At 37.9% G+C, this 16,065-nt stretch overlaps 3 protein-coding genes across 3 annotated transcripts; 1 reads left to right on the top strand and 2 right to left on the bottom strand.

Moving 5' to 3' along the window:
* Positions 1–6,048: 6,048 nt before the first annotated feature.
* On the bottom strand, positions 6,049–6,429 carry LOC115962657. The gene has a single exon (XM_031081555.1). It carries the CDS (start codon positions 6,427–6,429, stop codon positions 6,049–6,051), a length of 381 nt encoding a protein of 126 aa, XP_030937415.1.
* Positions 6,430–6,447: 18 nt separating this feature from the next.
* On the bottom strand, positions 6,448–6,906 carry LOC115962647. Its single transcript, XM_031081543.1, has one exon. It carries the CDS (start codon positions 6,904–6,906, stop codon positions 6,448–6,450), a length of 459 nt encoding a protein of 152 aa, XP_030937403.1.
* A 4,309-nt stretch (positions 6,907–11,215) lies between these two features.
* LOC115975226 (2-keto-3-deoxy-L-rhamnonate aldolase-like) lies at positions 11,216–13,115 on the top strand. Its single transcript, XM_031095929.1, has 2 exons — positions 11,216–11,823; positions 12,665–13,115. Exons 1-2 carry the CDS (start codon positions 11,362–11,364, stop codon positions 12,989–12,991), a joined length of 789 nt encoding a protein of 262 aa, XP_030951789.1. The 5' UTR covers positions 11,216–11,361; the 3' UTR covers positions 12,992–13,115.
* The last annotated feature ends 2,950 nt before the right edge of the window (positions 13,116–16,065 follow it).

Raw genomic sequence — 16,065 nt, 5'->3', positions numbered from 1 at the left:
AGAGGCCTCCAGGATGGAGATTGTTCTTGCAAGCCTCCTAATTCCTGCCAAGAGTGACTTTAAAGGAGCAGACCAAGGATCCTCGGAGGTTGTAGTATAGCAATCCAAGGTCCCTCCCCAAGGAAAAATTGTAATAAGAAAGAAGTAGATTTTTGTGTAGTTTTTTTTTTTTTTTTGGGTAACTTCTATTTTGGTTTTCATAATTTGTAACCAAGTTACCCCTTTGTATTCAATCTGCCCTGTTTCAGGGCTTTTATTAATGAAAGTTATGCATATTTTCTTTCTTCCTATGATTTACACACTGGTGTTGATATAATTCTCATCTTATCTGATACCTAATGACTGTAGTAATGAGGTAGAACTCTTCCTATCTCATATGGTCAGCAGCAAAACAAGTTAAATTTACTAAGTTCTTCAACGTAATTTTAACTTCAAGAATATACACAATAATGTAGCATACATATAGGTTCAATCAATTCTCAAACAAATACAGGTGTGTTTGCAAATGCTTTAAGTGATGCTCATAAGCATCTACTTGGGACTGTCATCCCAGTGAAAATCTTTGCTGTTTAGAGGGGCTGACTATACTTGGCATTAAAGCAATCAATAAGAAGTACTAATTTACCTTAAGTATGTAGTCCAAAAAGTCTGCAATAACTAAGGCTTTGCCCTGACACTTGGTAACATGGTAGGAAGTATCAATTTACACAAAGTACGTGATCTAAGGAGCCAGACATAGCTAAGGTTCTGTTTGATACTTAGATAGATGACAGAAAATATTAATTTACCCAAAGCATGTGGTCTGAGGAGCCAGGCATAGCTAAGGTTCTGTTTAATACTTAGAAATATCATTAAAGGATATCAATTTACCCATGGTATGTAGTCCGAGGAGTCAAACATGACCAATGTTCTATTTGATACTTAGATAGATGTTAGGAAGTATTAATTTACCCAAAGCATATGGTCTGAGGAGCCAGGTAAAGCTAAAGTTCTATTTAATAACTAGAAAAGTGAATTAACATATCAATTTACCCAAGGTATGTGGTCCGAGGAGCTAGGCATGATCGAGATTCTGTTTGATACTTAGATAGATGTCAGGAAGTATTAATTTACCCAAAGTATATGGTCTAAGGAGCCAGGCATAGCTAAGGTTCTGTTTAATACTTAGAAAAGTGAATTAATATATCAATTTACCTAAGGTATGTGGTCCAAGGAGCCAGACATGACCAAGGTTCCGTTTAATACTCAGAAAAGTAACTTAGCATATAATTTACCTAAGGTATGTGGTCCGAGGAGCCAAACATGATCAAGGTTTTGTTTGATACTTAGAAAGGTAACATTAAGTATTAATTTACTCAAACCATGTGGTCCGAGGAGCCAAATATAGCTAAGGTTCTGTTTAATACTTAGAAAAGTAACTTAGCATATCAATTTACCCAAGGTATGTGGTTCGAGGAGCCAGGCATGACCAAGGTTCTGTTTGATACTTAGAAAGATGACATTAAGTATTACTTTACCCAAAGCATGTGGTCTAAGGAGCTAGGCATAACTAAGGTTTTGTTTAATACTTAGAAAAGTAACTTAGCATCTCAATTTACCCAAGGCATGACCAAGATTTTGTTTGATACTTGGAGTAACAATAATATGGAGCTCAACAGATAATGTAATAAATGAGAATGTGACAAGAAAAACTTTCATTAATAATAATACATTTTCAGGTTATTTACATTCCAGGGATGTAGTACAACATTCTCATCTAGGTCTTCAAGATGATATACACCTATTCCATCCATCAAGGTGATGTAATATGGCCCTTCCCAGTTGGGCCCTAACTTTCCCTATGCTGGGTTCTTTGTAGTACCTAGAACCTTTCTTAACACCAAGTCTTTAGGTGCCAATGGCCTTAGCTTCACGTTGGCATCATACCCTTGCTTGAGCTTGTGTTGATAATAGGCTAATTGGACCATGGCATTTTCTCTTCGCTCTTCAATTAAGTCTAGGCTCCTTCTTAATAGCTCATCATTATTGCTCAGAGTGAAAGAACTTGTTCTCAATGTGGGGAATCCAATCTCCAGAGGAACAACAGCCTCAGCTCCATAGGTCATTAAAAATGGGGTCTCCTCAGTGGACCTACGAGGTGTAATTCGGTATGTCCAAAGGACGTGTGACAACTCTTCCACCCATTTTCCCTTCGCATCAGCCAACCTCTTTTTAAGCCCACTCACTATGACCTTATTGACAGCTTCAGCTTGTCCATTCCCTTGGGGATATGTGCGGGTAGAGTATCTATTTGTTATACCTAGGTCACAACAATATCTCTTGAAAGCTTTAGTATCAAACTGAAGTCCGTTGTCCGAGATGAGAGTGCGAGGAATTCCAAACCCAGTGAAAATACTTTTCCAAACGAATCTCTAGGCATCCATGTCCCTGATATTCGCCAATGGTTCAGTTTCAACCCACTTGGTGAATTATTCTATGTCGACCAACAGATATCTCTCATTTCCTGCTGCCATGGGGAAAGGACCTACGATATCCAAGCCCCATTGAGCAAATGGCCAAGGGCTGGATAGAAGATTAAGGACACCTCCTAGTTGATGAATGTTTGGTGCAAATCTTTGGCATTGGTCACACTTTTCATATACTCTTGTGCTTCCCTTTGCATATTTGGCCACCAATAGCCTTGAGTGAGTGCCCTGTAGGACAAAGATTTGCCCCCTGTTTGGCTTCCATAAATCTCTTCATGTAATTCTTCTAAGAGCAGCTCAACCACTTTAGGGTGTATGCATAGCAGATATAGGCCAGAAAAAGATCTCTTATACAATTTTTGGTCCTCGGACAGCCAAAACTGAGGAGCCTTTCTTCGCACCTTGTCAGCCTCTGACTTCTCCTCGCGTAGGACATCCTCTTTAAGGAACAGTACTATGAGGTCCATCTAGCTAGGTCCCACCCTAATCTGATGAATGTGAGCCATGTTTCTCCCTACTTCAGTAGGCTTACACAAGTCTTCCACAAGAATTACCTAAGGTAAACTTTGTGCCGAGGAGGTTGCTAGCGTGGCAAGAGAGTCAGAATGTGTATTTCTACCTTTAGGAATTTGTGATAAGTTAAAAGATTCAAATCTTAACTGTAAATATCTAACCTAGCTCAAGTACTCTTGCATTCTGAGATCTCTGGCCTCCAACTCTCCTTGAACTTGGCCTACAACCAGCCTTGAATCAGAGAATATTTCCACCGCTTTTCTACCCATCTTCTGAACCATGGTCATCCCGGCCAACAGAGTTTCATACTCGGCCTCATTGTTTGTGGCCAAGAAACCCAATCTTAAGGATTTCTCAATTATGATCCTCTCTGAAGATATCAGAACTAGCTCCACTCCAGATCTTCTGTGGTTCGTAGCACCATCAACATATACCTTCTAGGACAAAGGTTTCTGTAAGGAGATTGCATCAACCGATTTTCCATCCATGTTCTGCTTCTCTACTTTCTCTTCTAGTGGGGTTTCAATAAATTTGGCCACAAGATTGGCGAGAACTTGACCCTTGACAGAGGTGCGAGGCATATACTTGATATTAAAAGCCCCTAGGATCGTACTCCACTTGGCAATCCTTCCTGTATAACCAGCACTCCGAAGTAGAGACCTAAGAGGAAGATAGGTCAAGACAACAACAATGTGTGATTGGAAGTAGTGAGGGAGCTTGCGCATAGCATGCACAACTACTAAAATGGCCTTCTCTAGGGGTAGGTAATGGATCTTGGCCTCATGAAGTGACTTGCTCACATAATAGACTAGCCTTTGTACACCACTTTCAACCCGTACAAGTACCAAGATTACCGCGTGTGAAGCCACGGCAATATAGGCAAACAAAACCTCATCCACCTCAGGCCTGGACATAATGGGTTGTCGAGAAAGATACTCTTTCAACCGCTGGAAAGCCAGGACACACTTCTCGCTCCATTTGAATCCCTTCCACTTGTTCAACAATTGAAAGAAAGGTCTACACCTATCTGCTGACCGAGAGATGAATTGGTTTAGAGCAGCGGTCATCCCTGTTAGTTTCTAGACCTATTTGGGATTTCGAGGTGGTTGTAAATTGTTGATTGCTTTAATCTGGTCAGGATTAACTTTAATTCCGTGATGTGTAACCATGTACCCTAAGAACTTCCCTGATCCAACACTAAAAGAACATTTAGAAGTATTGAGTCGTAGTTTATGCCTCCTCAAGATCTCAAAGATGTTCCCGAGGTCATTAATGTGCTCAGATTCCAACTTGTTCTTGACCACCATGTCGTCTATGTAAATCTCAATGTTCTTCCTAAGTTGTGGCTCAAACATCCTTTGATAGGTAAACCCTGCATTCTTTAGACCAAAGTGTATTACCTTGTAGTGGTAATTCCCAGTGGGAGTAACAAAAACTGTTTTCTCCTAGTCGTCCAAGGCTAAAGGTATCTAGTGTTACCCTTGAAAGGCATCAAAAAAACTCATTCGAAAATGGCCTACAGTTGCGTCCATTAGCTGATCAATCCTAGGCATGGGGAAAGGGTCCTTTGTGTTGGGAAATTTAGACCCTGGTTGATAGAATTAACAAGTTTTAAACCCAAGTTGTTAATTAGATTTATTATGAATAAAACTTGTTAAAACAAACAAACATCGATATCATGTCAAAATCATGCAGCGGAGAAATAAATAAGACAAGATATGATGACCTAGGAAAACCAATGAAACAAAATAGTTTCACAGTAAAAAACCTGAGGGGAAACCTTCCCGAAAAGCAATTCACTATAGTAAAGAGAAGTTTCAGATCTAGTACAAAATCTTTGTCCCTAGACTCTACAATCCCCGTAGATGAACTCACAGCAGAAACCTTCTACCGCTTCAGAACCTCTGTACTCTTCAATATATGAACGCCACCCTTTTTGTATGGATCCCAATACGTGACCAACCAATGATGCGCGGCTCCCAGTACGTGACTAACACACCAACTTGAAGAAGATGTTGGCTGCAAAGTTCTTCGCTTTATCAATAATGAAGATCAAGAAGCACTTGATTACAAAATCCTAAGGCGCAAAGATGCAATAGCTTCTTTCAGAGAGAATAAGGCATTGGTCACCTTTTACATATGTTCTCCTTGTATTCTCTTATGTGACGGCCTCTGAAATAAGCCTTATATATGTCTAAGGTTGTGAGAAAAGAAACCCTACGCATATATGTTAGCATGGGTCGAAAATCAGATCTGGAAATTTGAATCTTGTAATTCTCGATCGATCGAGGAGGTGTCGAGGGGATAGAAATTTGCTCGCTCAATCAACCTAGCTATCGAGAGGTGTTGAGATTGAGATAAAAAGCAACTAAAGAGCTCGACAGATAAGCCAGGTGTCGAGCAGCTATCGAGCTTTAAAATTCAGCACTTTCTCACTTGATTCTTGGACAAACTTGCATGGCTTTAACACTTGAACTTGAAACAAGGTCTCTTGAAGTATTAAACACATCCTAGATCTACCCAAATATAAGTAAAGTGCGTTTTGTAAAAGGATTAAGCAATTACATAAAATAGTGACATATGTTCCTAACAAGTGAATCACATATGTCCTAATACTTTGGACAAGTTTTGTTCAAGTTTATGAAGTCTACACACACTTGCCACTTCCCATTCTTCTTCTTTACTACCACTATATTAGTCAACTACTTAGGGTAGAAAACTTTATTAATACCCTAGCCTACTTAAGTTTCATCACCTCGTTTTTGACAGCGTCAGAATGATCCTTAGATGAGCGCCGAGGTGGTTGCTTCTTGGGGGTGACTGATGGATTGACATTCAAATGATGGCAGATGAAGTTCGAATCCACCCCCAGTGCTTCATAAGCACTCCATGCAAACACATCAATGTTCCTCTTTAGAAATTCTACCAGCTTTTCCTTCTCCTGAGGAGGTAGCTAAGCCCCAACCTGAAAAAACTTCTCCGGGTCATCAGTTAGGATAATTTTCTCTAAATCCTCGCATTTCGCCTCCTCGGCTGGCCCATTGATAGTTAACACCAGAGACTTTGACTGCTATAAGCCCCCTTCAGCAGAGGTCGAGGACTCAGCTGCCAGCTGATGCATAATTGTAGCCACGAGGCATTGCCTAGCCATGGACTGACTCCCTACAAGCTCCTCAATCCGGTCCCTTGATGGGTACTTCACCTTCAAATGTAGAGTAAAAGAGACAAGCCCCAGGTCATGAAGCCAGGATCTGGCCACAATGGCCGTGTACGGAGAGTATGCATCTACCATAATGAAGTCCATTTCAACCACTTCTGAACCTGCCTGTACGGGCAATCTAATTAAACCCCTAGGGATGATAACCTTCCTATCAAAACTCACCAAAGGTGAATCATAAGCTGTTAGATTCTCAGGCTTTAAGTTCAGCCCTCTGTATAAGTCATGGTACATAATCTTTGCATCATTGCCCTAGTCCACCATTACCCTCTTCACATCATATCTTCCTATTCTGAGGGTGACTACAAAGGCATCATCATAGGGCTGGATGGTTCCTATCTTGTCCTCGTCCGAAAAACTCAGTGTCCGTCGGATCCCTACTCTAGCCCTCTTTGGCTCAGAATTGGATTCCTTGGCTGATAGCCGAGCTACGGACATCACCCTGGAAGGATGAGAACCAGTCTTCCCAGGTGCAGTAAAGATAACATTAATTGTGCCCAACGGGGGCCTTGAAGAAGTGTTCCCCTGAGTCCCTGACCTTGATTGGTCTCCTTGCCTGTTTGGTCGATACAAAAACTGCTGTAACATTCCCTCTTTGACCAATTGCTCCAGATGGTACCACAGAGTTCTGCAGTCCTCGGTGGTATATCCCCGTTCTTGGTGGTATTGGCAATGAAGGCTTTGATTGCGCCTCAAGGGGTTTCCTCCCATTTTGTTTGACCATTTGAAATATGGCTCGTTCTTGATTTTCTCTAGGACTTGATGCACTGGTTCTCAGAACATAGTGTTAACTGCCTGGGGAGCCGTAGACCCAGATTGTCCAGCAAAATCCCTTCGAGGTTTATTATTGTTGTAGCGATCCGATTTAAAATACCTCCTCTCCTGAGGGATAACCTTACCTTTCCCCGTTCCTTGCTGTTAGTCTTCCTCCACTCTCTTGTATTCATTAATGTGGTCCATGAGTCTACGCACGCTCTTTATCGGCTTCTTGGTCAAAGATTTTCTTAAATCATGCTCTGTGGGCAGGTTGACCTTGAAGATCCTTATAGCCATGTCATCAAAATCCCCATCAATCTCGTTAAACATCTCCCAGTATCTATCCAAGTATGTTTTCAGGGTCTCACCTTCTCGCATGGACATGGACAATAGAGAATCTAAGGGCCGAGGAACCCTACTACACGTAATAAAACGAGACACAAATGCTCGGGTGAGCTCCTCGAAGGAGTTAATAGAACTTGCACCTAGACCATCAAACCACCTCATAGCCACAGGCCCCAAGTTAGATGGAAATACCTTGCACATCAAGGTTTCATTCTTAGAGTGTATAGACATTCTCTGGTTGAAGTGACTTACGTGTTCCATGAGATCTGTACAGCCATTGTACATGGTGAACGTGGGCTGAGTGAACCACCGAGGAAGTCTCCCTTCCTCAATCCTGCATGTGAAAGGCGATCTGGAAATTTGTTTGAGCACTTTGCTCATCACGTCATTCCCCAAGCCTTTAGAAGATGAGCTTTTGTTTCTGTGCTCATGGTGGTAGTCCTCATTATACGAGAAAGACTCATTGGGAGGAGTCCTTGATCTTTGCCTATAACTACTGTCCTCCTCATCGTCAGAAGAGAAATTAGAAATAGAAGGAGTTCGCCTTCTCCATTCGTGGTGCAACTTTCTTTTTAAATAATTAATCTCCTGTTGCATGGCTTTGGTATTTTTCTCCTGAGAGAGGTGGCTACCACCCTTAGAATGACTCCCACTAGTATGGGTAGTATACACACTCCCCTCTCGGTCCCTTCTTCGCTCGAGGTTGAAAAAATGATCTTCATGTTGGGGCTCCCTAGATTTTGCATGGTGTGAACTTGAACCTACCATAGTTGGAAGTCAGACTCATTATAACATCAGAATTTCTCACAGACAATGCTAATTGTAAGGACTAGATTTGGATTCTTATCCCAAATGATGGATGGACTCAGGCCTAAAAAACACAAAACAATGAATATGTAAAGAGTGGGTTGGAAAATTGGACTAAAATGAGTTGGGTGACAAATAAAGTGAATTCAAATGACAAGAACAGAAAGATAGATTGATTTTAATTAAAGAAAATCATCCTCGACATGGTCTGAGGAGATCAGTTCTTATATATTTCTCTTACATTTGATTACAAGTTTGTTTCTTGATTGATACAGTGTTTCTCTCTAGATTTCTTGATCCCTTCTTCATGGAGAGTCCTTTCCATTATATAGTTCTCTTTAGAAGATCTTGGCCCTCCACTTGTTGATCATCCAAACCACTACTTGAGTACTTGTTCCATCGAACATTCTCTCAGGCCTTTTGTGCGTGGGGGTAGCCAATGCAACACTGTTCAGGGGTCTTTTCCACATTAATGAGGCCAGCGTGTTAGATGCAAAGCATTTAATGTAGTGATAGTAGCTTTTTCCTTAGATAGTCTAGGACTCCCCTCTATCTTTTGTTTCTGAAATGCTTACCGATGCCAACAGAATTTCCTGAAATATTCCCTCAGATGGCAAACCATCTTTACGGACCTCGGCTTTGGTTAGCCGAGGAGGCATTCATCCTCGCCCAACCTCCAGGGCCATTATGATCAAAACGTACTTCTTCATTTACTAACACGGGCTCCCTTTAGAATGTTTACTCCTCCTCGGACGACACCCCATCCTTGGCTTAGGCCTTAGGCCCAATATATACATAGAAAATGAGCTCATAGGCCCAATACCCCTACAATCCATAATATGTCACGCGTATTATTTAATTTAATTAAATTAAATTAAATTTAAATTTAATTTAATTTAATTTTTTTAATAAAAGTATTGCTTACTTTCTGGAAAATGAAAAAAAATGGATGTATGGCTGCATGACGATGATAACGATAACAACCATAAAGTCTATCCAAAAAAATAATCTTAGTCTCAAATTTTGTTTGAAGTTAATTATAAATGCTCAATAAATTAGTTAGAGTCTTCCACGTATATTTTTTCTTTAGTAAGAGATATCCCAATGAATATCTATAATAGATCCATCTTTAAGAGCACTTATAGCAATGGAGTTAAATAGCTATATAGCTATTTTAGCTCCACCAAAACACCAAAAACCACCATCCAGCAGTGGAGCTATACCTATATTTTTTAACTTAATTACTATAGTGCACATCTATAGATAGATGTGCATTGTAGCTGAAAGCTAAATATATATATATATATATATATATATATTCCAGCTAGGGATTAAAATAATACCACTTGCTCCTTTTTTTTTTTCATTCTTTTATCACACCGTGCCTCTCTCTCTCTCTCTCTCACTCATTCACTCTCATCTTATCATCTAAAGCTCATCTCTCTCAAGCTCACTCTCTTAACTCTGGTTTCTGAAGCTCACTCTGTTTACCGCCACCGGCCTGACCATCGTCAATGTTGCTGCCACCGAAGCTCGACGTCACCAACCCACCAGCCATCCCAAGCCATCGATCAGCCTCAGACCCATGCTGCCATCCACCTCAAACCCACGCTGTCGATCCGCCTCAGACCCACTTCTCTTTCGCTGATCCACTTCAGGTCAGTTGTCTCTATCTCCTTCATAAGGATGCTTGGGGTTTTTGATTTGGGTATAACATCAAAGAATGTGGGATTTTTGATTTAGGTATAACATCAAAGAATGTGGGATTTTTGATATATGATATTTTATTGTTGTTCTGGGTTATTGGTATTTACCATGAATTTGAGGTCAGATTTCTTGTTAGGATGAATTGAAATTGGAATAGTGGGTCACAATTTCCACGAATTGGTAGGCTTTAGGAATACTGTGTGCCTTTTTTTCAAGGCACATAGCAGGGGAAAATAATGTTTGTTTGGTAATGTTTGATATTTACACTTTATTTTCATTTTGTGTTTAATTTGTTTGTTGGGTCCATGAGAGGTTAAAATGTGGATAACTTAGTTTAAGAGGAATGTTTGGAAAGTTTCCTCTATCTCTCTCTCTCTCTCAAAATGAATAACACCATTTTTCTGATGCTTTTCTTTTTCTTTGCTTTTTTTTTAATGGCTGTATATTTTATCATTAGAAACCATAATTATTTGTGGAAAAGATTTTTATGTTTGCTATCATGATAATTGAGAAATTGTTTTAGTAAAAAAAAAAAAAATGTATAAGTATAATTTGGGGTTAAAAAAATCACATGTTAACACTAGACAATTATTTGCTATCGTGTGGCGGTGGCGGCAGCGGTGGAAGAGTCGGTGATGGCAGCAATGGTGGCGGCGGTGGTGGAAGAGTCGGTGGCGGCGACGGTAGTGGCAGCGATAGCGATTGCGGTGGCGGTGTAAGAGTCGGTGCTGGCCACGGTAGTGGCGGCGGTAGTGGCAGCGGTAGTGGTTGCAGGTGGTTGTGATTGTTGTTTATTGTAGTGGATATATTATTTTATTGTAGTAGATATATTATTTTATTGTGTTGAAAACTAAAATAGATCCATTGTTGCAATATGTGTGTAGATAAAATAGATAAACTAACTTTTGATGGAGCTAAATAACTAAATTTTTAGCTTCATTGCTATGGATGCTCTAATGAAATATCTAAATTTTATGCTAACCATCAATCTACCATCAATCTACTGTGACAACATAGTTGGAGTACAATTAGACTCTATTTTTTTCATTCTCAAGTCTCGACTGCCCTAGTTACAACCACAACAGCTGAAATTGCCGCACAGTCCCAGACAAAAAAAATACCCATATAAGACGAAATTCAATAGCTAAATAGCTAAATTTTTAGTTCCACTACTATGGATGCTCTAATAAAATATCTAAATTTTATGCTATCCATCAATCTGCTGTGACAACATAGTTGGAGTACAATTAGACACTATTTTTTTCATTCTCAAGTCTTGACTGCCCTAGTTACAACCACACCAGCTGAAATTGCCGCACAGTCCCGGACAAAAAAAATACCCATATAAGACGAAATCCAAATTATCAAACTTTGTCACTTGCCAAGCACTACTTCCTCTCATTCGTGCTTATCAAAAAGAAAAAAAAAGAACTTCCTCTCATTCGTTATCAAGCTCAGAGTCACAGAATCGCACAAAGTCCACTACAAAATAGCTCCCCACTACCCCACTGACCACACCACATTTCTCTAAACAAAAAAGTACTCACAACCATGGCCTCCTCAGCCACCCCTCAAACCCTCAAAGCTCGTCTAAACAAAGCTAATGAAGAACCCCTCTACGGTCTCTTCCTCCTTAGCTTCTCTCCCACCCTCGCTGAAATCGCAGGCCATGCAGGCTATGACTTCGTCGTCGTCGACATGGAACACGGCCATGGTGGCATCTCCGAAGCTCTCCCTTGTCTCCAATCCCTGGCTGCAACTCAAACCCCAGCTATCCTTAGAATTCCTGAGAGTTCTGCAGCATGGGCCAAGAAAGCACTCGACTTAGGCCCACAAGGCCTCATGATCCCCATGATCGACGATCCTGAGTTGGCCAAGAAAGCCGTCTCCTATTGTCGGTACCCACCAAATGGAGTCCGTGGAGCGGCCCACCCGGTTGTGAGAGCCTCCAAGTACGGTATCGATGAAGAGTATATAAACAAGTGTGAGAAAGAGTTGTTGATAATGTGCCAGGTTGGGTTTTTCTTTTTTCTTTTTTCTTTTTTTTTGGGGGCTAAATAAACATTTAAAAAAAAAAAAAATACTATTTGAGAAAATAACATCATTTAGAAATTATTGTAAGATCTAGTTTTGTTTGGTTGAACTCGTCTCTTGAAATCTTATTTCAAAATTTTGAGTTTAACTATGAATCTTTATTATGAATCTTTAATAAATTAATTAGGACATGTATATATATATATATATATATATATTTTTTTTTTTTTTTTCATTCTATTTTATCTAAACCAAAGTAATTTGCATATACGATATAAATCTTTTAGTGAAGTTTAATTCATATTTTCAGCGGAACTTGTCTCTTGTCTCTCTAAGGAAAAAATTATGCAATACTTAAGGAATATAATAGCGTTGTACTCTATTTTGTCATTTGATTTGTGGAGTTCACCGTAAAATTAATTATTAGAACCTATTAACCGTAAAATTAATTATTAGAACCTATTATATTACGTGAAAAGAAAGTTATATAATTAGGATTTGATGGGTCCATTAATGCATCCAAGCTTTGCCCATAAAATTACTCATTTTTAAGAGAATAGTTATATTTCGGGTAAGTTCTAATTAGCTCAATTGGTAAAATTTCTGATGGTTATATAAGAGATCTGAGGTTCAATTCCTGTCTACATCAAAAACTGATTGGTGTCTTAGTCTGATGATAAAGAGCTATCATTAGGAGCGGACGCCATAAATTAAAACTCTCTCTAAAAAAAATTATATTTCCAAATACCTTTTAAACAATCCTAATTAAGCAAAATAAAATTTTTAAATAATACTATTATTAACCTAAATTAGCTTGCAGGTTGAGTCCATGGAAGCTGTGAAGAATGTTAAGGATATCGCTGCTGTTGAAGGGGTTGATTGTGTTATGATAGGGCCGATGGATTTAAGTGTCAATATGGGGTGGTTGAGGGAGCCAGTGAACGAGAAAGTGAAGGAGGTGATGAGGGTGGCTGAAAAGGCAGTGTTGGATTCTGAGAGTAAAACCTACCTGGCTGGGTTTGCAATGCCAAATGATGGACCTGATGAGCTTAAGAGACGTGGATATCATATGGTGTGTGGTGGTGTTGATGTGGGTTTGTTTAAGAGTGCTGCTGTTGATGATGTGAAAAGGTTTAAGATGAATTGATCACAGACTACCTGTTAATCAGGGCCCAAGTTTGTTGTTGAATAAATCTAGAGATATAAGCACATCTAATTTCACACTTTATTGATTTGTGCAATTATGAGTGATGAACATTTTCTGTTCTTTACTGATTTGTATGATCTATCACTTTTCATCAACTATCACATAAATCAACCAATTGTGAGATTAGACAATAAAATAATTTTACCCATGGATTTTTTTTTTTAGTGGCTTTTGTGTGTTATATACGTTTTATTTTGTTTTGGGGTGGTTTTTGGGTATTTGGGTTTAGAAATACTAGGTTCTGTTGATGTGGGGTTCTTTAGCAAACCAGGGTTGCAAATCGAAGTTTTGGACTTACAGCCATGGGCGGCCATTGTAAATTTTGTCACCAAAACTGAGAATAGATGAATAAATAAGAGTTGTGGCAGTATTGACTATCGATTGAAATGATGTAAATATTCAATAAAACCCATGAAATAGAAGTTCTTTATCAATATCTTACCATTGAAGAAAGAAAGTGGTCCATCAACACGAATAATGTAGTCTTGTATATTATTTTGCTTGATTGGAACCCTTTTCTTTACTTATGTCTTTCTCCTCTCATTTCAGATGTTACGTAGTTTTTCCAGTGTGAAAATTTATTGAAATGCAAATTAATTGGATGACTTTTTTTTTCCTCTTTATTTATTTATTTTTTTAAATCATGCAAATGGGAGGACTAGCATCTTATATTGTTTCGGGTAAAGTATAATGTATCTCATTTGGTTTGGTGGTGTCACAATTTACTTCACAAAAGTTTAATAGAAAAATGTGTAAAATCTCATCAAGATACTTTAAGAGAACTCACATTGGTAAGTATATAATAGAAAAATGTGTAAAATTTACATAAATGACAAATGTTAGTCAGTGTATATTTGTGTAAATTACACTATAATTGTGTAAATTGCCTTTTCACCTATTATAGTTTGTGTAAACTTACATTAATATTATTCATTTTACATTTAATTTCTTCTCATTTTTTACGTATCTTGATGATAAAAGAAGAGAGTGTATGAGGGTTGTTATGTGTAATTTTTTTTTTTTTTTAAATCAAGAAAATTTGATATTTTAATGAAATATAATATAAAATAGATAATCTGATGTGGAGTTTTTTGAAAAGTGAGTATGTAAAATAAATAAAACGTGGATTCTTATGCTAAAATAGACAGAAATTTGTGTATGAGCTGATGCGAATTCTATAATTGAACTTAGACATTATTTGTTTCAATGAAAAACCTTATATAAAAATAGCTTTCCGTATTTTTCTATGTTTTGTGGTATCGAAAAAAATGAGTTAAAGAAAAAATATCGCTTAACTTCTATTATTTAGTTTGAAATAAAATATAGATGTTTTTCGTTAAAATTTTCTTGAAAACAACTCGATCTCATGCGAATCTAAATAAGGAAAACAATTTTATCTCATGCAAAGCTAAATACAAAAAGTTAAGAGATAATTTTCCAACTCATTTTAAAGTCACTACTAAACATAGAAAAAGAAGACAGTTTTCGAGAAAATACTTTTTGGAAAGAGATGTGCTACGTCCACAACATTTTCACAGTAAATCTTAAGTGATAAGTTGTTATTGGTTCTAATTTAAATCCACCATTGAAATTGCTTTTTTCTCACTAGTAACAGCCAATAATAATTTGATAGGCCAAAAACGAATTGACCCTTTGTGATAAATTAACCAATTAATTTAGCCAAGTGTTAATTAACTTAATTAATATGCAAACGCATGGTAGCACAAACAAATCACCAAATAACTAAATATGCAGCGGAAAATAAATGACACGGTGATTTGTTTACGAATGGGAAAAACCTAACGACAAAAACCCCATCGAGTGATTTTCAAGTCACTACTCTCGAAATTCCACTATTATCATAACAAGCGGTTACAAATAAAGGAATCACAATACCTTATACCAACCTACAGTTGAACTCTTACCCCAATACTCAATTGGACTTATTTTGTAATGGCAATTTCCCTTTTTGATGCACGACTCCCAAGTACGTGACTAACTAATGTGCGGATCCTAATACGCGACTTCAATCACCAACTAGAGAAGGTTGTTGACTGCAAAGTTCTTCAGTTCATCCCAACGATGAAGATCAAGAAGATGCTTGGTCACAAAATTTTACGGTGCACATACACAACAACTTCTTCACAAGAATGGTGAACTAGGGCAAAACTTTGTCTCCGGTTACAAATTGCTTGAGCAAACTTTACTCAACACTTGTGCAACTTGTGTACACTTTGATGGCCCTTAAAATAATCATTTTATATATCTAGGGTTAAAAGAAAAGAAGGCCTAAACACATAATCACGGATTAGAGTCAAAATAGAACTGAAATTCTGTTTTTCATAAAGCTCGACAGATAGCTGTCTGTCAAGGTGCTGTCAAGCAGTTGTTGAGCCACGGGGCTGGAACAACTTCTTAAGCTCGATGGATAGCTAGCTGTCAAGCTAACTGTCGAGTTTTAATAAACAACACTTTTTCAGTTTGAATCTTGGACAGTTTTGCATGTCTTTAACACTTAATCTTGAAATATAGTTTCTTGAAGTATTAAACACATCCTAGATCTACCCAAATACAAGTAAAGTGCGTTTTGTCAAAGGATAAGCTAATTACATAAAATAGTGACATATGTTCCTAACAAGTGAATCACATATGTCCTAACATAATCTATTAATTAGAATTTATTATAAATATGTTGTTCACACAATATTTCTCTTTTTGAAAAATGATTCATTTTCTATAAAATATTTTACCCAAAGCCATAAATTACTTGAAATGATGATATTCTTTTTCTTTTCTTTTTTTTTTTTTTTTTTGAGTAAATGAAATGGTGATAATCAACAATTCAATATTGCTTGCTTCTAGCCTACTATTAATTAAGACAAGCAACACGACAAATATATAACCAAAAGTTTTTAATCAGAATTGATTGCAAATCTGCAAAACATGTTTTAGAAAAAGATGTCCAAAATATTGCATCAAAATAGATTTTTGCACGATGGCAAGCCATTCTCTCA

Source organism: Quercus lobata, chromosome 2 (assembly GCF_001633185.2).
Source record: "Quercus lobata isolate SW786 chromosome 2, ValleyOak3.0 Primary Assembly, whole genome shotgun sequence".
Taxonomy (NCBI): domain Eukaryota; kingdom Viridiplantae; phylum Streptophyta; class Magnoliopsida; order Fagales; family Fagaceae; genus Quercus; species Quercus lobata.
The sequence above is the reverse complement of the archived record's forward strand: the minus strand, read 5'-3'. Positions and strand labels throughout refer to the sequence as shown.